The 23,518-nt window shown below is 43.0% G+C and overlaps 1 protein-coding gene and 1 non-coding gene across 2 annotated transcripts; one reads left to right on the plus strand and one right to left on the minus strand.

The window, feature by feature from the left end:
* The first annotated feature begins 1,580 nt into the window (after positions 1–1,580).
* On the plus strand, positions 1,581–19,842 carry LOC139565223 (heparan sulfate glucosamine 3-O-sulfotransferase 2-like). Its single transcript, XM_071385394.1, has 2 exons — positions 1,581–2,696; positions 16,647–19,842. The coding sequence occupies exons 1-2, from the start codon at positions 2,161–2,163 to the stop codon at positions 17,263–17,265; spliced, it is 1,155 nt and encodes a 384-aa protein (XP_071241495.1). The 5' UTR covers positions 1,581–2,160; the 3' UTR covers positions 17,266–19,842.
* A 2,861-nt stretch (positions 19,843–22,703) lies between these two features.
* trnaa-ugc (transfer RNA alanine (anticodon UGC)) lies at positions 22,704–22,780 on the minus strand. Its single transcript has one exon. It is a non-coding gene; the product is annotated as a tRNA-Ala (tRNA).
* Between the last annotated feature and the right edge of the window lie 738 nt (positions 22,781–23,518).

Below are 23,518 nucleotides of genomic sequence, written 5' to 3' on the forward strand. Positions count from 1 at the left end.
ACAGCCAGAGAAGACATACTTTTAAAATTCCCTTTGCACTGTCCCGTGGATTCTTTCAATATTAACAATTCTGCTAGATGGAGGTTGAGCTATGAGGACATGAGTCCAGAACCCAGCCTCAATACAACAGCCCTCCGCCATTCTAAGAGTGATGAACCTACATGACCAGTACAAACTGAGCAGTACACAGTTGGGTAATACTGTAGAGCTCCCTCAGACATGACTGTAAAGCATTTGCACTTTGAAGCCCCAGGGTTCTCTCTAGCTGGGCTGGAAAGGTTAATGAACCCCCCTACGCCTCGCTGTATCAATGTCATATTACTGGGGACTGTGGCCCCAGTTGATCGGTGGTCCCAAATCACATTTCACTAATAGCAGGTTCAGCCCCATGGCAGAGCCACAGAGTGAAACAGAGAAACAGACTCCCTGGTGCCTCGCTAATTTGGAAAATCTAGTGTTTCACTACTCCAACGTTCCCTCTCTGCTCTGTGAGACTGGGAGAGCATCCACATTAGCTGAGTAAACTGATTAAAATATGCTCAAATCATGTAATGATGAATTGTGAGCCATTACGTTTGCTGTTTGGTTTTCAAGTAATGATGCTAAAATGACTGAAATAAAAAGCTGTGATGGAATTGTGGAATAACAAACATGTGTGTGTGTGTGTGTGTGTGTGTGTGTGTGTGTGTGTGTGTGTGTGTGTGTGTGTGTGTGTGTGTGTGTGTGTGTGTGTGTGTGTGTGTGTGTGTGTGTGTGTGTGTGTGTGTGTGTGTGTGTGTCTGTGTGTGTTTGTATTTGTGTGTGTGGATAAATATTTTGATTCTTACACTTACTTACAGGCCATTAACCAACAATGCAGTTCTAAGAACACTTATTTTTCGTAAAACTGCATTGTTGGTTAAGGGCTTGTGAGTAAGCATTTCACTGTTGTATTCGGCGCATGTGACAAATAAAATGTGATTTGATTTGATGTTGTCTGGTGGGTAGACTGTATGGCTTTACTGGATAGCATCTGCTCAATGGTTGTGCTTAGGTATGACACAAAGCAACATGTTTATCTCCTTGGCTACAGTGCAGGGCCCCAGAACACCCATCTGTGAGAGGGAGCACAGAATCATGGAGATTTCACCTGTTCAAATCTAAGCCTTTTATGACTCAGACTAGGAATATTCAGTCATGTCTCTCAGTTTAGAATGTCCGTGAAAGCAGAGATCTGTGCAACAGCTTAGAGATTCAAGATCAGAGATAATCTTTGTTGTGTACTTTCATGATTGAAAGGGAGCAATTCATGGACTGCCATTGTGAAATTCAAAGTTATTTTCTAAATAAAAATGCTTGTTGTCCTATGAATTCCAATTGGCTACGAGAACACACATTCATGTGAGTTATGTGGAAATGTTCACACACAGGTATCCACATTGACTATGCTTCACCTGCCAACTATATATGCTGTATGTCTCTATAAAATAGGCTACCAGGAGTATTCCTTTAAAAAGTTAAATGCATGGAGAATATGATCATATGAAGAGTGACGTCAGACTGCATCTTTATATATTCATCATCTGTCCCTGACTGCCGCAACCACATTCTTGAGAACTTTGAGAAAGCAGCCAAACATGAGCTGAACATCGCAGATCTCGTGAAGGCGAGGCTGAGGCTTCGCATGGATTAGAGTCAATGGCAGATTACATCGTGCCTTTTGGAAGAGAAGCAGATTTATGGATTTCGGCAGGTTTCCAAAGTCACTCATCATTATCCAACGGACGGCATATTTTACCCAGACCAACGGATTGAGGAAAACGAAGAATGGGATTGAGGATAACGACTCCGTGGGGGTTTAAGTGTTTCGACAAAATATTATGCAATTAGTTAATATTCCTGATGCAATCATCCTACCACTCAAACTATATGAACTAATTTAGGCGGAATAATTTTCCTTTTTCCAAGAAAATAGCTGAAATCAATTTACTCCAAAGTTATCCAACAATTGTTTAATTGGAAACGATGCCAATTGTGCACATGTAATTTCTTGGAGGAACATTTACCTGGTTTTCTGTCGCATTGGGATGTTGGCAGAGGCAGAGTCCGGTTCCACAGGGAGACACCGCAGTCCAGGCGCAGCACAGAAGAAAAACATGCAGTCCCTTGACCCATGGAGATATGGCATATAGGTTAATCTCAAACCGAATCGTGCCATCTTCAAATAGGTTGAGCAAACGATTTATTTTTATATTCACCATTTCATTGTCCTTCACATATTTATGCTACAGCATACTGTTTTGCTGTGGTACAATCATGCCAACCCAGAGTTATGAGGAAAAAAGGTGCCTCCATCACAAGAACGTAGGAAGCAAAAAACTTCTGCAAAAAGATTGCACCGCGGACAGGAGGACTGCTCTGGATGAGACTTTAAACGTGGCACTCACTCACCAAGGATCAAGTCATGCTCGCAACCAAAGTAGAAATTCTGCCTTGCCCATCACTCACAAACGGAGTATTGCCCAATCCGAATATAATATTACTGTTGCACAGAAATATGGAAACAAAAAGTTACCTAACGCACTAATCATCGGGGTGAAGAAGGGCGGCACCAGGGCGGTGCTGGAGTTCATTCGAATTCATCCAGATGTGCGCGCGCTTGGAACAGAGCCCCACTTTTTCGATAGAAACTATGACAGAGGATTGGACTGGTACAGGTACGAAATGTCACGTTGATTTCAATATATAATAAACTCATTTGTCTGTTTATGATATATATTCATTTTCAATATTTTATTTTTTGAACAAGTGCATGCCTCCTACAAAGGAATTTGTCACAATAAAACAGTAGGCTTAGGCTAAGTAGGCTTATAATTTCTTACAACCTAATGTATGTATGCCTGCCTATGATATAATATAGATATGATTGGGTGTATTGCATTTATATCCATTCTATTCTAATGCGTATCTCTGACATTATTAGTCAGCTTTAAAAGTATGTACCAGGGTGTATACTTGACTGTCCCACGATTGTGTTCGTGAAAGTCCATAACGTTTTTCATGATCATTAGGCTAATCATGTACCTTGTGGGATGGAACAAGTGTGCAGTATATTCCCTCCTCTCTACCGACCACTCTTGTTGAAATTGTTGACAATGATCACTTAGAGATCCTTTTTCATAACACAATACAGTAGAGAACACTCATAGATACACTGAGTATAACAACAATTAGGGACACCTTCCTGATATTGAGTTGCAGCCTCAGTTCATCAGGGCATGGACTCTACAAGGTGTCGAAAGCGTTCCACAGAGATGTTGGCCCATGTTGACTCCAATGCTTCCCACAGTTGTGTAAAGTTGGCTGGATGTCCTTTGGGTGGTGGACAATTTTTGATACACATGGGAAACTGTTGAGCATGAAAAACCCATCAGCGTTGCTGTTCTTGACACAAACTGGTGCACCTGGCACCTACTACCATACCCCATTCAAAGACACTTAAATATTTTGTCTTGCCCATTCACTCTCTGAATGGCGCACATACACAATCCATGTCTCAACTGTCTCAAGGCTTAAATATCCTTCCTTATTAACATGTCTCCTCCCCTTCATCTAAAGTAATTGAAGTGGATTTAACAAGTGACGTCAATAAGGGATTATTGCTTTCACCTGGATTCACCTGGTCAGTCTATTTCATGGAAAGTGCAGGTGTTATTCATGTTTTGTATTCTCAGTGTAGATACACTACATTACCAAAAATTATGTGGACACCTGCTCGTCGAACATCTCATTCCAAAATTCTGGGTATTAATATGGATTTTGGTTCCCCTAATTGCTGCTATAACAACCTCCACTCTTCTGGTAAGACTTGCTTTCATTCAGCCACAAGAGCATTAGTGAGGTTGGGTCGCAGTCACTGTTCCAATTCATCCCTAAAGTGTTCAATGGGGTTGAGGTCAGGGCTCTGTGCAGGCCAGTCAAGTTCTTCCACACTGATCTCGACAAACCTTTTCTTTATGGACCTCGCTTTGTGCATGGGGGCACTGTCATGCTGAAACAGGAAAAGTTCTTCCTCAAACTGTTGCCACAAAGTTGGAAGCACAGAATCGTCTAGAATGTCATTGTATGCTGTAGCGTTAAGTTTTCCCTTCACTGGAACAAAGTGGCCTACCCCGAACAATGAAAAACAGCCCCAGACTATTATTCCTCCTCCACCAAACTTTACAGTTGGCACTGTGCATTGGGGCAGGTAGCGTTCTCCTGCCATCTGCCAAACCCAGATTTGTCCATCGGGCTGCCAGTTGGTGAAGCGTGATTCATCACTCCAGAGAACCCGTTTCCACTGCTCCACGGTGGCGAGCTTTACACCACTCCAGCCGACGCTTGTCATTGCGCATAGTGATCTTAGGCTTGTGTGCGGCTGCTCATCCATGGAAACCCATTTCATGAAGCTCCTGACAAACAGTTATTGTGCTGACATTGCTTCCAGAGGCAGTTTGGAACACGGTAGTGAGTGTTGCTACCGAACACAGATGATTTCTACTCGCTACGTGCTTCAGCACTCAGTGGTCCCGTTCTGTGCGCTTGTGTGGCCTACCACTTTGCGGCTGAGCCGTTGTTGCTCCTAGACGTTGCCACTTCACAATAACTAACAGCAGTTGACCGAGGCAGCTGTAGCAGGGCAGAAATTTGACACACTGACTTGTTGAAAGTCAATGAGCTCTTCAGTAAGGCCATTCTACTGCCAATGTTTGTCTATGGAGATTGCATGGCTGTGCGCTCAATTTTATACACCTGTCAGCAATGGTGTGACTGAAATAGTCAAATCCGCTAATTTGAAGGGGGAGCCACATACCATATAGTGTAGTTTGTGAGATAATTGATCTAAAGCTTTGATTTCCCAAGGCATACAAATATTTCGGAATACCAGAGTAAAAGAAACACTCAAACCGAAAGCAATTGGAATCGTAAGCATGAATCATGCCCCAAATCATGCCACAAATCCAGGATGAAGTTACTTTGGCTTGATACCCAGGTTGAAATGCCACAGTATAGCTGCAGTGTCGAATTTCAGTAAGTAAACATGCAGATCAACGGTAAAATATATTTTCAGAGGCAGACTTTTAAGAAACCCTCTCCAGCAGAAACATGGCTAATATTGATTAGTGACCTCGGATAAGGTAGGACTCCTCCTGCCTTCCCTCTGACAGGATGCCGCTCCAGTGTACATCGATGAGACGGGACACTGGCGCTGTCTCTTACCCACGAGTCAGACCTTGGATAAAGAAGTCCATAGAAGAGTAATAGCCTTTTCTCATTATTGTGCCTACCCAAACAGTACCGTGCTGGCTTTGATATTTTCCTTTCACATAATCCTTTCCAGCATGGCCAGATCCAGTAAATCTCAGCTCCGCTTGGCTCAGTTGTGTGACTCCACCTGCTCTCATCTCTTGGCAACCGTAAGACCTTTGCTGAAGATGGTACCTGCATGCCTAAAAGCAGGCATTACACAGGTGTCACATTCTCCTCTCTGGCAGAACATGGTGCCTGTTGAGTGAAACCAAGCAGGGAACTCTCATGGGCCGCATCTACACTTAGCTGAGAGAGAAAACCCACTGAAACAAAGAATGTGCCATTAGAAAGTGTTCTGTTCTGTAGGAGGTTCTGTCAGACAGGCCACTTTAGTGAAATCACCCAGCAGCTCTCCCTAAGCCCAGTTGGTTGTGGTGTGTGCTCACTGTCCCATCGTAGTGTGAAGGCAGTTATACCTGCTGTGTTTAAGTCAATTGAGTCAGACTCACCCATGGGGAGCTGCTTAAATCAATAAAAAGGACCTGGAGGCATTCAGTTCAGGGCTGAGGACTTGACGTAGCAGTGCTTTTTCACACACTTAGGTCTGGAGGTTAAGAATAGGCCTATAATATAACTGCAATAATGCTAATATTAGACTAATAGAACAGCGGGAAGTTTGTGTGCAGTAGGCTTGTGCCAATATAGTGCCAATATTAGCAGATACTGTATTCATATAATTAGTTTCACGTTAATTATTAATTACACACTCACACTTACGTATCCACCCCCATGCATGCATGCACACACACACACACACACACACAGGCTCTAAATTCATCAGTACTATTTGGGGACTGATGAATTAAAATGCCACAGAGGCCAGGACCTAGCAACAGTGTCTCTAATCCCCTCTGAAAGCAATTTTAGTTTAGCCACTGACGTCTTGCAATAAGAGCCACATAAATGCCGCCAGTAATGAGACAGATAAATTGGCTGATTAACGTCAGAAGTTCCATACAAATCACCTTTAATAATGTGCTTTAGAGAGTCTTATTTTTCATTTTATTAGACACCATCCATTTAAATGTAATGGGTGTTTGCTGTATTAGTTCACCTCAGTCATGGTGGCTGAAACTTTATGCAGACGAGAACTAATACGACCTGGTCTCAGCCTTAAATAATACGATTGTCACCATCGTCTAATGAGGCACTGTGATAGACTGTCCTCTATTTTTAATCTTTTTAATTGAGCATTACTTGCATAATCCAACTATTTTCACCCCATTGTAAGTGACAGACCTGTGCGACGACAGTGAAATGGTGCAGTGTTCATTACTTGATCTCCAGAATAGAATAAGACCCATTTGGCCTCATTTAGATTGGATGTGAGTGTCTCTCCATCCCTGTGACTTTATAAGGGGCAGCTGAATCATACATTATACTGCAACCAATTCCGCAACACTTCGGGGACGCGTTTTTCCATTTTCGCACACGATCAAAAAAATCGAACAAATCCGCATCACTACACACCATCACCATCACAACTTAAAAGGGCATCTCAGCTCTACTGATTTTACAGGAGTCAGACGCACATCAAATAGATTCCCTGAGAAGTCTTCAAATTGTGCAAGAGGCCTCGTAGAATCTGCTTCAGCCAAGAGTATTCTCCAGGTCCACCATTAATTGGCTCAGGGAGGATACTGAGCCCCGGAACTCTAGCGTCAGAAAGGTTGACGAGGACAGAAAGTTGTCTGCTACTCATTTAACGGAGGGAAGTGCACATTCCACTGGCCCAGGCATCTCTCTCCACTAGTAATGAGGAGTCTTAATCCCGATATAGCTCAGAAACATGTAGCAGTTAACATTAATTACAAAAACAACTCCTCTCGGGAATATCCCCCAAAGACACCATGGCACAGTGAGGTTTTGGTATTAGGATTTTGTATTGAATAAGTCATTAGCTGGAGTTGCCAGCAGCAAGAGACAGAGGTAGTGGTGTTGTGAGTTTCCTACTCAGAGACAGGGATAGAGCCTTTACCAACTGTAGGTAACCCAGCTGTACATATATATCATTAAGAGCTGTTGAGAACGGTACGCCACCCTGGAGGCAAGGCCACACAATGACACTATTCTGAGAGACAGAATCTAACATGGCCAACACCAAGCCTATAAATGTGTCATGTGATTAAATAAATGTGCAGTTTTGACTGTAGTAAATTGAGTTTGATTAAATGGGGATATGCACAACTCTGTTCAAACTGTTTTTCCTGGAGTCTAGTCTAGTTAGTACAATACATAGTATACATGCATCAAACTATTTCCGGGATGATCATGGCGCCGAAGGAGTTGGCCGCCGTTTTACGATCCCATAACCAATTGTACTATTGTGTATGTTTTTTTGCGTTATTTGTAACTCATTTTGTACATAATGTTTCTGCCACCGTGTCTTATGACCGAAAAGAGCATCTTGATATCAGGGCAGCGATTACTCACTCCGTACTGGAGGAATTCATCTTCTTCAACGAGTTGGACAGGAAGGATTTACTCCAGACACCCGACAAGGCCCTCATCCCTGTCATTCGCAGGAGGAAAAGACGGAGATCTCGTGGACGACGGTCCGGGTGCCTTGTAAGGATCCGTCACGGATGTGGCAGGGCTTGCAAACTATTACAGACTACAAAGGGAAGCACAGCCACGAGCTGCCCAGTGACACAGACCTACCAGATTAGCTAAATTACTTATATGCTCGCTTCGAGGCAAGTAACACTGAAATATGCATGAGAGCACCAGCTGTTCCGGAAGACTGTGTGATAACGTTCTCCGTAGTCGATGTGAGTAAGACCTTTAAACAGATCAACATTCACAAGACCGCAGGGCCAGACGGATTACCAGGACATGTACTCCGAGCATGCGCTGATCAACTGGCAAGTGTCTTCACTGACAGTCTGTAATACCAACATCTTTCAAGCAGACCACCATAGTTCCTGTGCCCACGAACACTAAGGTAACCTACCTAAATGACTACTGACCTGTAGCACTCACATCTGTAGCCATGAAGTGCTTTGAACGGCTGGTAATGGCTCACATCAACACCATTATCCCAGAAACCCTAGACCCACCCTAATTTGCATACTGCCCCAACAGATCCACAGATGATGCAATCTCTAATGCACTCAACACTGCCCTTTCTCACCTGGACAAAAGGAACTCCGGTGTGAGAATGCTATTCATTGACTACAGACTTCAACACCATAGTGCCCTCAAAGCTCATCACTAAGCTATGGACCCTGGGACTAAACACCTCCCTCTGCAACTGGATCCTGGACTTTCTGATTGGCCGCCTCCAGGTGGTAAGGGTAGGAAACAACACATCCACCAACACGGGGACCCCTCAGGGGATTGTACTCAGTCCCCTTCTGTTCTCAATGTTCCCTCATGACTGCATTTCCAGGCACGACTCCAACACCATCATCAATTTTCCCGTTGACACAACAGTGGTAGACCTGATCACCGACAACGATGAGACAGCCTATAGGGAGGAGGTCAGAGACCTGGTCGTGTGGTGCCAGGACAACAACCTCTCCCTCAACGTGATCAAGACAAAGGAGATGACTGTGGACTACAGGAAAAGGAGGACCCGAGCACGCCCTCATTCTCATCGACGGGGCTGTAGTGGAACAGGTTGAGAGCTTCAAGTTCCTTGGTGTCCACATCATCAACAAACTATCATGGTCTAAACACACTAAGACGTAAAGAGGGCACGACAAAGAAAAGTCCCCCTCAGGAGACTGAAAAGATTTGGCATGGGTCCTCAGATCCTCAAAAGGTTCTACAGCTGCACCATCGAGAGCATCCTGACTGGTTGCCTCACTGCCTGGTACGGCAACTGCTCGGCCTCCGACCACAAGGCACTACAGAGGGTAGTGTGTACGGTCCAGTACATCACTGGAGCCAAGCTTCCTGCCACCCAGAACCTCTATATCAGGCGGTGTCAGAGGAAGGCCCTAAAAATTGTCAAAGACTCCAGCCACCCTAGTCATAGACTGTTCTCTCTGCTACCTCACGACAAGCGGTACCGGAGCGCCAAGTCTAGGTCCAAAAGGCTCCTTAATGCCTTCTACCCCCAAGCCATAAGACTCCTGAACAGCTTATCAAAGGGCCTCCCAGACCCCTCTTTTACACTGCTGCTACTCTCTGTTCATAATCTATGCATAATCACTTTAACTCTTCCTACATGTACATATGACCTCAATTACCTTGACTAACCGGTGCCCCCGCACATTGACTCTGTACCGCTGTGTACACACCATGTCAATCTTTTCCAGAGTAAACTATGTTTTTCCATCAGGACTGTCCTATTTGTCTGTATGGGAAACAAATATTTCTGAATCAGAATCAGTCTGACCTCAATGATGTCTGATTTAGTTGTGTTGGCTGTGCACTGTGTTTCACAGAAATGACAACACATTGGAATATTCTAATCCACTGAGGATGTTGTAGAGACAATTGCATCTCACTGTAAGCGACTAAAGCTGTTGAATGTAAGGCGAACACAAATGCTGATTACTGATGTCTGACTTTGATGCCTGGGAAGCAGTGTTCCAACTATTCCCAAAATGAAGACACATGCTCAGGAAGACCCTGAGAATCCATTGGCATGGCAAGCTGCACATCCTCAGATGAGCATTTGCATTGTCTCATTATGTGTTGGTAAATGTTTTCAGATTAATTAACTGCGGCTCAGCTGCCAAGCCTTTTGCAATGACAGACAGCAGGAAATGTAACACGAGGAAACTCATTTCAGCTGCATGTCAGCCTGTCCGCACAGCCTGTTCATGTATTGAAACGAGTTTCGTCCTGTCACATTGCCCCCTGTCTGTCTTTGCAAAATGGCTTTCTGCTGAGCTGCAGCGAATTAATCGGAAAACATTTACCAACGCATAATGAGACAATGCAAATATTCATCTCAGGATGTGCAGTTTGCCATACCAATGGATTCTCAGGGTCATCCTGAGCAGTATGCTAGAGTTAGGAAATAGTTGGAATATTGCTTGCAAGGAATCAATTCAAAATCAAATCAAATTGTATTTGTTACATGCAACAGGTGTAGACCTTATAGTGCAACGCTTTATCGCTTCAGGAGAGCAATTGTCCCTCAACATCCACAATGCTTTAAGAATGTTCCAATGTATTGTCATTTTTGTGAAACACAGTGTTCAGTCAACACAACTAGATCAGACATCATTGAGGTCAAATCTCATTTTGATTCAGAAATATTAGTTTCCCATACAGACAAATAGGACAGTCCTGATGGAAAAACATAGTTTACTCTGGAAAAGATTGACATGGTGTGTACACAGCAGATTTGCTTTGTTTCAAATTGAATAAGACCTGCTGCTGGTTGTCTTGGCGGTTGACTATAACTGATTTCTTGGTCTAGTTAACCAACCAGCTGACCTGGCTTCAGTATTGCTGGGACATTGCTCGGTAACTCTTAATTGACTTCCATTGAGACCAGCTTCCGTCGCTGCTGACTGGTGATTAATGCTTGGACGTCATCCCAGCAGAAATGGGAGTGAGTGAAATATTAATAAGATCATCTTTTCCAGTGGAGACAGAATGACGCTTTTTCCTTCGTACCAGGCGAGGGGAGTAGACTGTAGTTGGTGATGCGGTTGTATAGCGACTCTGGTTTTATCACAGCAATTGTGCGTTAGAACACATGTGTAATTGCAAGCTGTGTAATTGCAATCTGGGTTGTTTGCAACCGTAACACAACATGGTCTGTACAAATTAACCCTCCTTGTGTCATTGAAGATATGACGTAGCCATACCTTAAACATAGACACATACCGTGGTTTGTAGCAATACTCTATAATGATTTAAAAGCTTTCTCACATACTGGTATTACCTGTCCCTGAATCCTATAACCTTAGATAGAGTATTCCCTGCATTGTTGTGAGATGTAATACAAATTAGAAGATGAAAGGCTTCAGAATGAAAGCAATGGATAAGAGTATGACTGTCTATGTGAATGTGAATATAATTCAGGCCCCGGTAATAGAGGTATGTGAGAAAGCTTTGAAATCCACATACAATACTGTATAACACTACACTTCAACAACATGCTCTTAGCATCCACCAAGAAAGCAGTATAGACATGCTCTAAATCCCAGGCTTTTCCCTGCACTGATCTCACTTCATCTTACGTTCTACAGATCATTTGGAAGTGACCATGATAAGCCATGAGACCTTTGTCATAATTTAATCAGGGGTGTTTTCCAAATAACCCCCGCTCGAGCCGAGGCCATCCCAACACCACAGATAATGGACACGTTGAAGTCACCACGCTCCCTGTCCCTGGTTAGTAGACAGTAACTCACAAGCTGTGTGTTGTATAATAGGCAGGGTTCATTATTAGTCTGTGTGATGACAGACACGTTCTGCTCTGCCAGAGATAGGGGCCACTCTCTAAATCTCTCCGTCTGTCTGTCTGTTGCAGGGACGCTGCCTGCTTGTCATGATTGATGGTTTCCAATTTAAATCCCAATCAGATCAGGCCTGGCCTTCGCATTACTGTCCAATCCTCCGACTCATCATAAAGCTGGGTAATTAGTACCATGAGGCCTAGATTAATTCTGTTGAAAACAGTGTGTCACCGCCACAACCTTTCTACAGACAGTGGGTGATAGCTTGAACGTGGAGGACGTGAATACAACACTGAAGAAGGCAAACAAAATCAACAAAGCAGTGGAGGCTGCTGAGGGGAGGACAGCTCACAATAATGTCTGGAACAGAGCAAATGGAATGGCATCAAACCATGTTTGATGTATTTGATACTATTCCACTGATTCCGCTCAAACCATTACCACGAGCCTGTCCTCACCAATTAAGGTGCCACCAACCTCCTGTGCCACAAAGGTTTAAGATTAAGCAGAATATTCCATGATTGAGTTATTGACTTAGCCACATCAATACCTGACTCTGTACATCTATTGAAAGATGCTATGCTACATTTTAGCTCAACCTTAGAGAGGCCACACATGTTCTGTACATCTATTGAAAGATGCTATGCTACATTTTAGCTCAACCTTAGAGAGGCCACACATGTTCTGTACATCTATTGAAAGATGCTATGCTACATTTTAGCTCAACCTTAGAGAGGCCACACATGTTCTGTACATCTATTGAAAGATGCTATGCTACATTTTAGCTCAACCTTAGAGAGGCCACACGTGTTCTGTGCATCTGCCGTCACACACATTCAGTTTCGTCCACATCAAAAGACCTGCTAATGACCATACCAAAGTTATGTATACGCACTACTGTGGTTCACAAGCAAATATTTACTGAGGAGTCTTATAATGCACTCAATTCCCTCTTGATTTGAAACATCAATGAAGTTACACTGGCGAGGTCTGGGTTAATTGATTGTGCTGAAGGAGATGATCCAAAGCTGACCTTTACCTGCTGCTACGGTCTTACATGCCTGATATGGCTGGTGCCTGGGTGTCTGTACAATGTTGACTTGCTCAGTGGAGTCACGTTAGCAGCCAGGGAACTTGGCACATCCTTTGGCACTTTTAATGTTACAGTATGCCAGACATGATTTTTCTCAACACATCTGTCAGGAGGGGGATATTAAATACACACGTGTGTTTTTACCGGTGAGGGGGGAATTGCTATCTCTTTGCAATCTTGTGAGCACTGGGCACATTTACAATGTTGGGATAGATCCTCCACACCTCGATTCATTTTAACAGAGTGATTAAAATGTCACAGCCAAGCCTGTAACGCATCCTGACTCCTCTCAGAGTTTCACCAATAACCTGAACAGGAGACGGCTGTAAATTACTCCAGTCAATTTAGTTCCAGTTCACAGGATCCGGATGATGATCAGAGCAGGGAGCCCATCCATCTCTCTACAACTTTGATTCATGACACAAAATGCCAGTTACTACCAGCTTTATAGATATGTGTGTGTGTGTATGTGGGTGTACTGTATGTGTCAAAATGTGTGCAATGGCAGTACAGTTCCACATTGTGTGTATACCTTCCAACTATATTCTACATCAATATTAATATTTTACTAATGGTTAATTCTACGGAGTTATCTGATATGATTTACAATATATCATCTACCAGCATTCTCCACTGTAACTTAGTCCCAGAGCTCCAAAAAGCTCGTCGGTATTAAGAGCTGGAGTGATCATGGTGACCCTATCCTTTTGAGAGTAGGCCTACCGAGCGACAATGAAGGCTTTCAGAAAGCTACACTACTGAAGGTGCTCGCTGTTCTCTTCAACCACCATAGGGTGTCAGGACAGAATACGCTGCTGCTAAATGGCTTACAACATGTCACAGTAACCTTGGCATATTACAAATACAGCCTCCTCCTGTCCTCTCTTATGCCACAAGCACCTCCACTGAAAAAGGCAGGCATCTAAATACAGGGAGGCCAACGCAATTGAATGTTTTGTAATCATGTGGATCGGCTTTAATTTATAATAATCAATATCTGTAAAACAAATGTTAGTTCAATATAAAAAAAACTACAGAGAACAGCAGATGGACCATTTATTTTATCAATGTAATTTATTAGATCTGAGAGGGTAAATTCATTTCTCAAATACATGACATGGATTAAATCCCAGCTGATTTGAGAATGTATGCACAACGTGTAGGCCTACACTGTGGAAGTGCAGATTATGTTAATGCTAATTCCACCAATGTAATTAAAACCAGGTTAATAAAACAGTGGTAAAGCTTGTCCCTGACAAGTTGTTAACGTTTAATGATAAAGAGAAAGGGGGAATAATCTAAAGAGCAAATGTACATGCGTATCTCATCACTCCAATCATGAACAAATAAAGTTCGATTCAAGCTAGGTTTCTGTTCAACCAAACCCGGGACTCAGCAAACCCAGTAGATAATGTGAGCATGTCATGTTGTTCTTGTGCTCCCCAAAATGCACATGTTCATCTTTAGGCAGTGGATCATTGTTGTCTTGTACTTGGAAAATGGAGAATGTAATTGGTTGTGTGAAGTAAGAGCATCCCATGAATGATATGTTCCATTATGGCTTTCTCTATGGGAAGCTGCACAAAACCTGTTTGTGTCCTGGTCTCGTCGGAAACCTTGGTGGATTAAATAAAGTTATAGGAGGTGATGGATTTTCTTTCATTCCTAATCGACAAGAAATGCACCTCTTGGTGGCAGTTGGGAAATGCTACGAAGTACGGCCGCTAAAGCTAGTACAGCACCAACACTCCTTCTCATCAGCAAAAAAGTGACCATTTCAGATCTTGTACACGCTGCGTTCAGCTCCTGCACCAGGCACCAGGGGAAGTGTTAGACTGTCAGTAACACCATCCTGGGTGTTGGTTGTGTGGATTTTTCTAAAAGGTTTATGTAATATGCCTAATTGCAGCTATTTCTTTTAACAGTGTTGGTGAGAATTGTGAAACCGAAAAGGGTAGTGTTTGAAATGATATAACCCAACAGTGTTGGAATGTCTGTAGCTTTCTCCGTGAGATTATATAGGTCCCTAAAATTCCATCAACGCAATAATACATGTATGATGATGGAAGTGTGAAGAAAGAGGAAGAATATGCTATACTATAGGTTAAGGCTGATGATGTAACTAAGTTGAGATTCTATCTCATACCACCTGAGATATACAGTAGTAGCATGTTTTTAGCGTACTGTAAAGCTGTTTTCTGGGGATGGTGCTACTGCTGTTCTGTTCCTTCCATCCCATGGAAGATTAATGATTGCCTGTGGCCCTAAACTGGTAAGGCTAACTGAGACACCCAGCAGAACGGCACAGGATTCATAAATCAAGCTAAACTGATCAATATTTCTCAGACTGTTAAGGTACACTACATGACCAAAAGTATGTGGACACCTTCAAGCCAAACATCTCATTCCAAAATCATAGGCATTAATATGGAGTTGGTCACCCCCTTTGCTGCTATAACAGCCTCCACTCTTCTGGGAAGGCTTTCCAATAGATGTTGGAACATTGCTGCGGGGACTTGCTTCCATTCAGCCACAAGAGCATTGGTGAGGTCGGGCAGTGATGTTGGGGCGATTAGGCCTGGCTCGCAGTCGGTATACCAATTCATCCCAAAGGTGTTCGATGGGGTTGAGGTCAGGGATCTGAGCAGGACAGTCAAGTTCTTCCACACTGATCTCGACAAACCTTTTCTTTATGGACCTCGCTTTGTGCATGGGGGCCACCATACATACACCATTTCTGTATTGTCATGCAGAAACAGGAAAGGGCCTTCCCCAAACTGTTGCCACAAAGTCGGAAGCACAGAATCATCAGTCACAGACATAAAGTTACTATTATATTTACTGTATCAGTTTTAGTGCAAGAATGGTTTTGGGAGAAACTGCTCGATGCACTTTAGGTGGGATCTATCCATGTTAATGTTCAAAGGTTTCTGGAAACAAGGTCCTGACCTGGAGGGAAGAAGCATTTTACTGGATCTAGAGCTCGTATTATGGATACACAATGGGTGGACCAGAAGCATGTTGGGAAAGCCAGAAGACACATTTCTGTTCTAACCAATGGACAATAATGTTGTATTCAAATGTAGGATGTAATTGTATCTTAGAACTATTCAGGCCTCCCGAGTGGTACAGCGGTGTAAGGCACTGCATTGCAGTGCTAGAGGCGTTACTACAGACCCGGGTTCATTCCTGGGCTGTGCCACAACCGGCCGTGGCCGGGAGTACCATAGGACGGCGCACAATTGGCCCAGCGTTGTATGGGTTAGGGGAGGGTTTGGCCGGTGGGGTACTTGGTACTTGGCTCTAGTGACTCCTTGGTTAAATACAACTTTTGCATAACCCAGGTTTTAAACAGGAATGATGCATTTCTTAACTCCCATTGCTCGAATCATGAAAGGAAATTTCCAGAGCAATGCCAGTCTCTACATTTTCTTGGGAAATATCAGAACACCAGTCTTTACTTTGCTGTGCATAGTTTAAATAGATATGAGAAAAACTTGCATTTCCCCAGAAACTTTATGAAAATGATGACCTATTTAGTGTGACCCAGATTTTCCCAAGTATTTTTTTCTGTTGGATGTCCTTAATGCAGGTGATTGTGATTTATGAACACCAGTCTAAAATGTGATTGGATGATTTCCCTCCAGCCCTCAGCATCACTGTCACCCTGGAGATAGGGAACATGAGTTGTTTTCATGAAACCTTTTCAGCTATCGAAGTGGATAACAATTTCTGCAAGACAATTAAATTGCTTTACTATTCTATCCCCTTATAGAGTACTAATACAATGGATTCCAGGCATAAAAAATACATTTTAAATCAATGTTTTTCTCTTTCTGCCTTTCCCTATTTAGAGGACTGATGCCACGGACTCTAGACAGCCAAATCACCTTGGAGAAAACCCCCAGCTACTTTGTGACACGAGAGGCTCCCAGACGCATCGCCAGTATGTCCCCCAACACCAGGCTGATTGTGGTGGTGCGTAACCCAGTCACCAGGGCCATCTCAGACTACACACAGACCCTGTCCAAGAAGCCGGACATCCCAACCTTCGAGGAGCTGGCCTTCCAGAACCGGAGCCAGGGTCTGGTAGACACCTCATGGAATGCTATCCGCATAGGGATGTACATCCTCCACCTAGAGAACTGGTTGCAGTACTTTCGCCTCTCCCAGATCCACTTTGTGAGCGGCGAGCGGCTGATCACGGACCCGGCGGGGGAGCTGGGCCGCGTCCAGGACTTCTTGGGTCTCAAACGCATCATCACAGACAAGCACTTCTACTTTAACCGAACCAAAGGCTTCCCTTGCCTGAAGAAGCCGGAGAGCAGCAGCCAGCCCCGCTGCCTGGGCAAGTCAAAGGGTAGAACTCATGTGCAGATAGACCGAGAGGTCATTGAGCAGCTCCGGGACTTTTATAGGCCTTTTAATATCAAATTCTATGAGATGGTGGGGCAAGACTTTAGGTGGGATTGAGAATCTGATTTTAAAAAAGCAGGTGATATGTGCTTATTGAAATGGATACCTCAGTGGAGTCATTCGAATGAGGACACCTTAAAGTAAATCCAATTTCTCTTCATGTTTGAAAATACAGTGCGAGTTTAACAAGGTGTGTGTAATCTGCCTCTAACTTTAAAACCTTTGATATAATTTCCTAGTTCCTACTTTAACATCATGCCGGTTTTGTTAACCAAATAAAAGAGAAAGATATGCTGCCATGCCATTTAATCTCACAATTAGTATTCGTCATACCCTGAATTGTGTTTCTTCACAAAGGCCTGTTACTTTTACAACACTGTACCATGTCAATCGTTCCAACTCAATGGACAACAATAAAGAGTATAGAGACAGCTGAGATTTGTTGTAACATGTCTGTCCTATGCTACAGTATGATCACAGACATGACAAAGCTATAGTATGTGAACTTGGCATAAAATGTGTATCATAAAGGCATTCTGGCAAATTAAGACAATAATGAATGTAAAAATGGTTAATGGATGCCCTCATGCATATTATCGTATCAAATCATGGGCATTATGATGATAATTGGAAGCATTTGTCTTTTCAGCTTCACACAGAGAAGAGGTAGAGTGTAATGGAAAGACATAGACGAAGATGTGGAGTTGAACTACAGAGCAAAGTGAGCTCTTCATCCAAGGCAGCATGTAGAAAAACAGCCGATGTTTTTACTCTGCCTTTTGAGAAATTAGGAATGGCTTGATTAAAGACGCTAAACTAAGAAGCTCCCAAACAAGCAGATTCAGATTGAATAATGTAAGTTGAGTACTGCAGTCTTGGTTAAATGTAAATGTTTTAAGGCAGAACTTGTGTATTAACATTGCCCAAACAGTACATAGAAGTACACAAATGACAGAGCGTTACATCTAATTTAACCCTTACAAAGCGTTTGCAAATTTGGGGATGTAATAAATGCCCAGTATTCCTAGTTTAATTGCAATCATAAGGGTTGTAAAATAACCACCTCCATGTAACATTGACGCATAGAACCAATGCATATTTTACATATTTATTACATATTCATAGCAGCAGCATAAAAACTGTGTTGTTCCTTCCACGGCATGTCCTTGGTGTCATGAACACGAGGGGAGACAGAGAGCTGGTTTCAAGCGCAGGGCGCAGCAAGTGATAATTGAAAAGGACCACAGGAGGAGGCAGGTAGCTGGGTCCAGGGACAGGCAGAAGGTCATACACAGGGGGTCCAAAAGGGCAACAGTACAGGCAGGGAAAAGGCTAGTAACGTCGTCCGGGAGATCAGGCAATAGGTAGGTAACAGGAAATCCGATAGGCTAAAGTACAGGCAGGGAATAGGCAAAAGGCGTCGTCAATGAGGCAGGCAAAAACTATCATACACGGGAGGTGTAAATCACGGGAAAAACAGCGTTCCGAAGACATGTATCACAAAACAAGCAATACCTCACAGTATTGGGGTGCAAAGAACTGAACTAAATAGTGTGTGATAATGACCTACAGGTGTCTGAACAGGTGATTAGAATTCAGGTGACTGGGATCTGGAGAGTGAGCTGCGTTCAGGGGACCTACGTGCCATAGCACTATTTAAAATGTTGCTTAGGGCCCCCAAAAGGCTAGGGCCGGCTCTGACTGCATGTGTGGGTATGGATATGGGTATGCAGACCTGCGAGCCTCTGCGGCCCCCACCCCCATCAAAGTTTCCCATCCCTAATTTAAATTGTCATTTGTGATACTCTCCATTAATTCTTGATTAACATACCAATGCTTGTCTACCCCTGCCTGCTACTTTGTGAGCCACCACCGTACACACTGATACGCTGAGCAGTTTAGCAATGAGCTCAACTTTATCTAACCACAGTTGATTACAACTTTTTTTCCTCCCAGAATGCATTTGGCTTGACTACAGAGCACTGAGAGAAAGTTATTTCCCGGTTTGGTGCGATTGCATTGCAGACAGAAATAATGATCCATCCTGTACAAAGAAAACAGACTTATGGGATTTCTAGCTGACTTGTAGCAGCCATGCAAGAAACACACCTCACACAATGTTTATGGGTAACTATTCCCAGATGGTTGTCAATAAAGAGGAGTGTGTGAGAATGCATCACCATGGTAATGTACAGAAATATGTCTACAGCCTGAAATCTGAGGCTCATATATTATCCCTTGTGTGTTCTATTCCTTCCCTGTCATTCAAATAGACTGTATTGACAATGAACCTCAGAACTGTCCTTTAGCCACTACAGTCAGCATAGTGAACTGGTATGGTCATAGGCAAAATGTCATCTTTCCCAGGCCTACTCTACTGTGCTCTCCACATCAGGTATTGAATGGACATGATCATGGGAGAAGTAACAGTCCAATAACCTCCAATGGCCAGGCTAACCTTCAAAAGAAATACCAAGGAGCAAACAGGCTGCTGTTGTAAATGTCATGAACTTTGAAAAGACTGAGGCAAGTTTTGCCACAGCATTTACCAGGCAATGTCAAGCAGTACATGATGCGATCAATTCCAATGGATTCATTGTTTCATTTCGTCAAAACCTTCACTGTCAGGACAGCTTTTGAATAAAAAACCAACATACTTGCAGGACAGCAGAGTTGATACCGGTTTACTGAAACTTCTTTTACCTTACCAGACAGGAAATCCCATTGTGATTTCAAGGGGGACCCGAAACTTCATGAACTTTACAGAATTGATGTCTGCTCTCGGCAGTGTTAAATAAACAACTGTTAAAAGAGAGAAGTGAGAAGAGGGTTGTACAGTCCCAGGGTGTGCTGTATGCTCATCTCTGAAATTATATTGGTCATGAGACATCAATAATGGAAAAATGGTTGCGGGCACTAAAACTTCTAAGATGAGGAAAAAGCCTGTTCAAATAATCTTAAAAGCCAGATTTATACATAAAACTTTTACATATTTATTTGTCCATTAGCTGACGTCTGGGAGGAAATGTATGGGGAAATTTATAAGGGCACAAGGCGAGACCGAGATGCAGACAAGGGAGGCAGATGGTTTGAGTCTTTGATATTTATTACATCCAAAAGGGGTAGGCAAGAGAATGGTTGTGAACAGGAAAAAGGTCAAAACCAGTTCAGAGTCCAGGAGGTACAGTGTGGCAGGCAGGCTCAAGGTCAGGGCAGGCGGGTACAGAGTCCAGAAAACAGGCAAGGGTCAAAAAGAGAATAGAAAAGGAAGGAGCACGGGAAAAACACGCTGGTTGACTTGAACATACAAGATGAACTGGCACAGAGAGACAGGAAACACAGGGATATATACACCAGGGATAACAAGCGACATCTGGAGGGGGTGGAGACAATAACAAGGACAGGTGATACTGATCAGGGTGTGACAAAATTACCTGAACTCTTACCTATTCTCTTTCCGAAGTTTAAGCTTCAACTGAGCTTGGAATTCTTTTTTAGAAAGACTTGCAGTTTATTCTGCTGATTGTCTGTTGTCCTATAGGCAACTTTATCATGCCCTGCAATATTTGACTTATATCGTGTTGGCCTTTCATACAACCTACTGTACAGTAGATTATGTCATGTCAGAATTCACCACACAGTAGGTCACTGCAGAGGCGTACCATCCCCAATGATTATAGCATTTGGGAGGTTCCCACTTATAAACCAGATGTTTCAGCTTGAAAAGGTGAGTGTTACTCAGTTCCAATTTCCATCTACTGTAGCTGATCAGAGGAGCATCTGTTGAGGACTGAACTAACTGTTTCTGCAGTCCTTACACCAAATTAGTTGCAACTCATCTTTCTCTCTGCACATTCACAAGAACTTAGTTCAGATGACAGGCCAGGTATATTTAGATATTTGTGGCAGGCAATGATTAGCCAGCTTGTTCAGTGTTGGTTTAGTTCTAACAGCAATTATACAGAAACTGGAGACAGAGAACTTTATTTTCAAAACAGGAAATTGAAAGTATGTGGATTGATATTCAATGTTCACTCTCTTTTACTTTAGAAGAAAACAGATCCATCTGAACCCCTTTAACCTAGGTTGTATCCAGATGGAATGATTCAGCATTTACATGGTCGCACAATTGTATGTGGTTCTCTAAATGAATCACCGTAACACTGTAGGGTGCACAATAAAACTGGTGACCAATGCACTGCAGGGACATTTAACCATTTTAATAAATATGTAAGTCTGAACATATGGCTATGGTATCTCCCCACCCCCCCACTTTTCTCAGCAACTTGGATTCTTCCGTATAAAAGTTAATAGTCTTGTGGTATTTATAGATTATTTTACCGGAGACATCACCTTCTCTCTCCTCCCAAGGCAAAGCCATAGAGGATAATGAGGATGTTTCTTTTCTCCGTAGTACAATAAGGAAGCAATATGGATGATTTATATGGTGGCAGCAATAACCCCCTCTCCAAGGAACTCTCATTAAATGCAGGAGATGGCATGTGAGCAAACCTCTACGTGCATCAATAGTGCATGAATCCCTATAATTCCCCAAGGCCTTCCCTGAGAACACATATTTGCTATGCTTTACCTCAAGGGGATATTTGAAATCAAAAGGTGTACAAAATGAATGCAGATATTTCCCAGACAGGAGTGATGGTGGATAACACATTTGTTATTGAGAGGTCTGGAAGGGAAGCTGTGTGGATGTTGCTGCTTCATAGTTGATGTGCTCTCCACCTGACAGGCTGAACGCCACACTAACGAAGACCAATGCCATTAAAACTGCTGCAGAAAGTCTCATCGCCTTTGATCCTGTCAAGCCCTGTACGTGTAGTGAGAAGAAAAGACAAAAACATATGGATACACACACCATGGTATAGTAAAACATCTTTTGATTCTCTGCATTCTTCAGAGACCCCACACCTAACGGTATAAATAAGATTCTATTTTCAGGTTGGTTCCAGAGTTAAAAAGTTTGTTGGTGAACGTCTCTGCGATATGTCTCTCAATAGACTTTCCCTGGACTGTGGCCCCTCTACCTTGACTGGTCTCATTTCTCCACAGCCTTTTGAACATGCAGTAAGCTGCCTTACCTTGGAGAAAGGTCAGTCTCAGGACAGGATTTCAGGACCCCAGTGTGGCTAATTAGCAACGAGCTGCAACGTTGGAGGATACCAGCTCCCTGGATAGCTACAGTACCACCAGCCATGGGTAGACCTCTGGAGGTCACGGCCAGCTTGGCCCAGATTCATGCATGCGTAGCCATTTGCATTCTCTTGTACTCATACTCATACTGCATCCCCTCAGGATCTTATACAACTCAACTGACAGTGTGCTGTGTAGTATGTACTGGATGTACTGTACAGGGTGTTAGGATGTGCTCAGAGCCAGATACATTTAATGATTGGGTACATACATTTACATTTAAGTCATTTAGCAGACGCTCTTATCCAGAGCGACTTACAAATTGGAAAGTTCATACATATTCATCCTGGTCCCCCCGTGGGAATTGAACCCACAACCCTGGCGTTGCAAGCGCCATGCTCTACCAACTGAGCCACACGGGACCATACATATTGATCCCATTCACATATCTTGTTTGCATGCGGACCGATCCTTCCATCATTACTGATAGTCAAAGCAGTTTTAATTGCAGTATATTTGAACGCTCTGACGGTATTCCAGCATTTTCTATTAGTCTTTCTCAAACGTGCTTCACAGATATTGGTTACAATTGATTTGATGCATGTTTTATCTACTCTGATTTCCTCTTTGCGGAGACCTTTAAATAACAACGTTAATTCATGCAAATCATTATAATTCCAATCACGTATTACTTGACAAGCACACGTATAATCCTGAAATTCTCAGTTGTATTTAAAAATGACTACCTACGGCCTATTTGTTTGATGCTGGGATTCCCTGGGATTTACTGTAGTAACAATGCCAAGGACATGTGCTCATTTGAATGTCCATTTATCTGATCGGTGCTCTCACCCCCTAAAAATTCTTCTCACTTTTAAATACCAGCTTGCAAACCAGTCTTCAGTGTCTTGTACAGAAAGATTTTCTCACATTTCATAGCTTCACACCACCTGTGTTCTGCCTCCTGCCCACCCTATCTGTCTCTCTCACACCCCAGACGATAAGGAGACGACTGCCAAATGATGATGTAAATGTCTCTGACAACTGTGAAAACGTTCATTGGCAAAGTGAAAGCTCTGTCTACTTTTAGGTTATAGATTTAGATTCAGAATCTAAGGTGTGGGCTCTGCACCACAACCTGAATATAAGAACATCATGGGTG

This window comes from Salvelinus alpinus, chromosome 36 (assembly GCF_045679555.1).
Source record: "Salvelinus alpinus chromosome 36, SLU_Salpinus.1, whole genome shotgun sequence".
In the NCBI taxonomy this organism is placed as follows: domain Eukaryota; kingdom Metazoa; phylum Chordata; class Actinopteri; order Salmoniformes; family Salmonidae; genus Salvelinus; species Salvelinus alpinus.

Coding starts and splice junctions, on each gene's coding strand:
- LOC139565223 (XM_071385394.1), top strand. CDS start 2,161: ATGGCATATAGGTTAATCTCAAACCGAATCGTGCCATCTTCAAATAGG. Junction 2,697..16,646: donor AGAGGATTGGACTGGTACAG/GTACGAAATGTC, acceptor TTCCCTATTTAG/AGGACTGATGCCACGGACTC.